This window comes from Poecilia reticulata, linkage group LG3, assembly GCF_000633615.1.
Source record: "Poecilia reticulata strain Guanapo linkage group LG3, Guppy_female_1.0+MT, whole genome shotgun sequence".
NCBI lineage: Eukaryota > Metazoa > Chordata > Actinopteri > Cyprinodontiformes > Poeciliidae > Poecilia > Poecilia reticulata.
In genome coordinates this window covers 12,841,375-12,846,780 of record NC_024333.1, presented here as the reverse complement: position 1 = coordinate 12,846,780, position 5,406 = coordinate 12,841,375, and the positions used below count along the sequence as shown (strand labels likewise).

Below are 5,406 nucleotides of genomic sequence, written 5' to 3'. Positions count from 1 at the left end.
TTATTAAATCTACTTAAGTAAAGTACAGATACACAAAAATTGTACTTAAGTACAGTAACGACGTACTTGTACTTCGTTACTTCCCACCACTGCCTGAATGCACCTTGAGTTGCAATCAGTTCACTTTACTTCTATGAGACAATGTGGTTGTGTGCTGATTGTTTAATTTCACTCCAATTAACTGCAGTCTGGACTCCTCTGTTGCAGTGGGTCCATCAATTGCACGAACACTCCAGCAGAGGAGGATCCATTTAATGTTAGGGGGCATAATCTATAAAAATTTCTTGATTTTGGAACTCACTATGGAAGTGCACACAAGTACATACAAAAGTTTCCATGAACTTAAGTTCTAGGCTTAAAGCATTTCAGAATATATACAGGTCCTTCTCAAAAAATTTGCACATTGTGCTAAAGTTCATTATTTTCCATAATGTAATGATAAAAATTAAACTGTCACATATTTTAGATTGAACTGAAACAACTGAAATATTTCAGGTCTTTTATTGTTTTAATACTGATGATTTTGGCATACAGCTCATGAAAACCCAAAATCCCTGTCTCAAAAAATTAGCATATCATRAAAAGGTTCTCTGAACGAGCAATAAATCTAATCATCTGAATCAACAAAGTAACTCTAAACACCTGCAAAAGATTCCTGAGGCTTTTAAAAACTCCCAGCCTGGTTCATTACTCAAAACATGAGTAAGACTGCCGACCTGACTGCTGTCCAGAAGGCCATCATTGACACCCTCAAGCAAGAGGGTAAGACACAGAAAGAAATTTACGAATAGGCTGTTCCCAGAGTGTTGTATCAAGGCACCTCTGTGGGAAGGAAAAAGTGTGGCAGAAAACGCTGTACAACGAGAAGAGGTGACCGAACCCTGAGGAAGATTGTGGAGAAGGGCCGATTCCTGACCTTGGGGGAAGCAGTGGACTGAGTCTGGAGTAGAAACATCCAGAGCCACCGTGCAGGAAATGGGCTACAGGTGCCGCATTCTCCAGGTCAAGCGACTGTTGAACCAGAAACCTCGGTAGAAGCGTCTGACCTGGGCTACAGAGAAGCAGCACTGGACTGTGGACTGTTGCTCAGTGGTCCAAAGTACTTTTTTCGGATGAAAGCAAATGTTGCATGTCATTCGGAAATCAAGGTGTCAGAGTCTGGAGGAAGACTGGGGAGAAGGAAATGCCACAATGCCAGAAGTCCAGTGTCAAGTACCCACAGTCAGTGATGGTCTGGGGAGCCATGTCAGCTGCTGGTGTTGGTCCACTGTGTTTTATCAAGGGGATGGTCAATTCAGCAGCTATCAGGAGGTTTTGGAGCACTTCATGCTTCTTCCATCTGCTGAAAAACTTTATGGAGATGAAGATTTAATTTTTCAGCACAACCTGGCACCTGCTCACAGAGCCAAAACCACTGGTATTACTGACCATGGTATTATTGTTGGCCTGCCAACTCTCCTGACCTAAACCCCATAGAGAATCTGTGGGATATTGTGAAGAGAAAGTTGAGAGACCAAGATCCAACACTCTGGATGAGCTTAAGGCTATCGAAGCATCCTGGGCGTCCATAACACCTCAGCAGAGCCACAGGCTGATTGCCTCCTTGCCTCATTGAAGGCTGCAAAAGGATTCCTGACCAAGTATTGAGTGCATAACTGAACATAATTATTTGAAGGTTGACTTTTTTGGTATTAAAACACATTTCTATTATTGGTTGGATAAAATATGCTAATTTATTGAGACAGAGATTTTTGGGTTTTCATGAGCTGTATGCCAAAATCATCAGTATTAAAACAATAAAAGGCCTGAAATATTTCAGTTGGTATGCAATGAATCTAAAATATATGACAGTTTAATTTTTATCATTACATTATGGAAAATAATGAACTTTATCACAGTATGCTATTTTTTTGAGAAGGACCTGTAAATAAAGCACACCTAAAAACTGAGAAACTGATGTTGGAGTTTGTTGAAGAATAAACAAAAAAAACTAAATATACCAGGGGCTCAGATCACCCAAAAGCAGCTACTACATAATGGAAATACAAACTTTGTGAATATCCTCAAGACCAGAGATAATTAGAGGCAGCTGTGCTTTCTTAGGGCCAAAAAAATCTAAATTGTCTTTTTCTCCAAATTGTTTATAGATACACGTCTAATGACTGTGGATAGTCTGGGGTCACCAGTTCATAGTAGTTTTTTTTTTTCTATCCTCAATCCACTCCTAAAGTCCTGAACTCTTCGGAGTTCTCCACCTCACTGCTTTAGCCCCTGGTGGAGAAGTATTAAAAACCTGATTACATTCCCTAATAGGAAGATTAAAGACTCCCTTTGACTCATTAGCAAAACCAACAGAAGACCTCTGTTTGATGCCCTGATGGGCAAATAAGCCTCAGCGCATGCCCTCCTACTTGATAAACCAACAATGTATCCAAAGTAAAGGTGGTTTCGTTCTGAATCAACAACAAGGACGTTTGAGACAGAAAGCCCTGATTTACCGTGGTCCCCAAAAGAGGAGTGAGGAACAGGACTGTAAGCTTTTCCTACACCAGACTTAAAAGCACCTATATACTGTGAACAAACTTTTGAGTGGACTGTGTGCTGAATGTTATTAGTTATTATACATTTTTCTGCTTATTGAGATAACTGGGCTTGTGTTGTGACAGTGCTTTGATGTCGTGATTGGAGCTCTTGGTCATGCTATCGTAACTGAATATTTGGCTTTATGTGTACAGACTGAATCAATCCAGAAGCCATTTCCATCTACAAGTCCACTGAGTCTGTCATTATTGCTGGGACGTTCTGTCACAAGGGTACCCTCTTTTGAGCCGAAAATAAGTCTGTGAACGACTAAAGACACTTAAGGTGTTTGTTTAGCTAAAACAGAGAGTAAAGGCTGAAAGATGAGTCGAGTGATTTGAACAGCGTGTGTGGGGAAATGGAAACAACATCCAGTCAGACAACCCCTCCAGGCATTCGGGTTGATTAATAACTGGAGCAGCTGTGAAGGATCAAGAGTACAGAGGGAGCAGTTGTGTTAGTAAAACTCCGAACTAAAACTCATCAAATACACACAAACACACACACACCTTTACTGCTTTTCTCACACATTTTCAAATGGACAGAGATCCAGCCTTTGTGATGGCCATTCCAAGACATCGACTTTATTGTCCTTAAGCCACTTTCTAACAAATTCTTCCAGTATGATTAATTTCATTGTCTGTGTGGAAGACCCATTTGTGCAGAAGTTTGATCTACCTTGCTGATGTGGACAGATCTGGTTTCAATATTTCACCATAGTGTTATTTTCATGTGACGTCATCTATTTTGTAATACCTACCAGCCTTTGCTGCAGCAAAACACCCACACAGCATGATGGCATTACAATGCTGTTTGTTTCTGTGTGTAATTATGTGGCCAGGGCAACAGCTCACCTTCAGGTATCTATAAATTTTACCCCAGGATTTGGACTTGATCAGGTCCATAATCCTCTTCTTTACAGCTTGACTTTCTTTTAATATTTCTCTGATGTCACACAATGAAGCAGTGTATAAAGTCTACTTTAAAACACAAAGAGATGCTTTTAAAATTGTACACAATTAAATAATAGTAAAATTAACTCAAAGTTCTCTTGCTCATTATTTTGCCGTTAAACAAAAAGAAACAATTATGACGATGACCTGAAACAGGAATTTCACTCACATTAGTTAATAAATTGTCTTTTTACAGCCTGCATGTTCAGTCATTTACAATACATGAGTCTTGTTAATAACAACCTTTGGGCAGGTATTGAACATACTTGTTTCCCTTTGGTTCAAGATATTTCCCCGAGGTGGTAAAGGAGGGCCTCACCAACCAGGTGAACAATCCAGAAGTGATTTTGGACATCACCCGACCGGACACACTGATTCGGCAGCAGATCATGGCTCTACGAGTCATGACCAACAAGCTAAAGAATGCCTACAATGGAAATGACATCTCCTTCCAGGACTCCAGTAAGTCCTCAGATATCTCCATAATGTTTTGTATATGCAGCTGGGGAACAAAATCGAAAAGCCCTGTTCCATTTCTTTCTCTCCCTGCATGTTAGTTTTGATTTGGACACACACCACAAACACTCTCAGAGATACACAAACTACAGAAACAAGATCTCATTTGTAATTCATGTTGGAACTTGTCACCGACGGCAGAGGATGTTCAGAGCATCTCTGAGGCAAGACAGACATTATTAGGAGAATAAATAGCTCTAGGTGTGGAGGAACAACATACGATAGACAGATAGGCCCATGTTTAGGAAGATGTACATCTCAAATGCTGTCATGACAGAAACAATCATGTTTGAATCTGTGGATCTGGTAGAGCTGACAAGATGGGAACAATGCTCTGAGCGCCGTCCAAAATGTGTCTGTACTAAAACTGACACTACATTTTCTTATTTTCTTATCTTTTGCAGTATTCAAATGAAATAGATTGTGAAATGAACTAATGTGTTGTAGAAAAATCATGAAAGATTATTCCTTGGTTTCTGAAACCGAGTTCAGTCTTAATAGCATCACTTATATTAATAGAGTACCTATACTGCCAGACCTTGTCACACAGGCTGCATGCAACACCATTTGTGATGTTTACATTTAAATGAGTGTGATTTTCTTGCTGCAGGTGACGAGGGCAGTAGCTCGGGAAGCGGCAGCGGCTGCTCTGACGGCTGCACGACAGAGTTCGTTTTTGTGGGGACAGAAGCTCCCGTGATTAGAGCCGACAGAAGTGACGAACGGGCTGCAGCTGCTGCTGCGGGCCAATCGCTCTCCTGTGGACCCTCCACCGTCCTGGTGATGGCTGCCCTCACTCTCCCACTCTGGGCAGTACAGACTCAATGGAGATAATACAGTGTGGCCTGATCATTGACTATTATACTGTTAAGTAACAGTATGTCTTACAGCAAGTTATACTGCTGTTCCCTCACTGGACATGTAGAACCTCCCGGAAACATGTCTAGAATGACTGACTGTGTGGTGTGGTAGGGCTGGAAGTGAGTGCAGCGCTGAATCCTGCTTGTCCCCCAAAGAATGCTCGGTGCCATCAGTGAACCAGCTTTTACCATCTCTGAAATAAAAACGAAAATGTGGTGTTTTCTCATCATTCTAAAGTGAGCTTCGAAAAACATGCTTCTCATTTAGGAAACAAAACTATCTTAAGGCGGTTCTATCAGTGATTTTCCAGATTAAGGGAAACCCTTTATTTCTTTTCCTTTGTGTGATGAAGTGAAAAGAAGACAACACTGTTTTTATCTTATTAGTTCTCTTTCCCTCAGACAAAAATCAGAAAAAATTTCTGTGTGCATGCATGGGTGTGATGTAAACAGACAAAACATTGTTTCGTTCTGCTTTTTTTTATTTATTCTGATTT

General features: G+C 40.6%; 1 protein-coding gene across 2 annotated transcripts in view; it reads left to right on the top strand.

Annotated features, from left to right (window-relative positions):
- gpc6a (glypican 6a) overlaps nt 1-5,136 on the top strand; it is a 149,852-nt gene extending 144,716 nt beyond the window's left edge. For both annotated transcript variants that reach the window (XM_008404363.2, XM_008404362.2), the window contains 2 exons: nt 3,820-3,995; nt 4,660-5,136. In XM_008404363.2, coding sequence (XP_008402585.1) covers nt 3,820-3,995; nt 4,660-4,883 — 400 coding nt within the window. In that variant the 3' untranslated portion in view covers nt 4,884-5,136. The remainder of the gene's footprint in view (nt 1-3,819; nt 3,996-4,659) is intronic.
- The last annotated feature ends 270 nt before the right edge of the window (nt 5,137-5,406 follow it).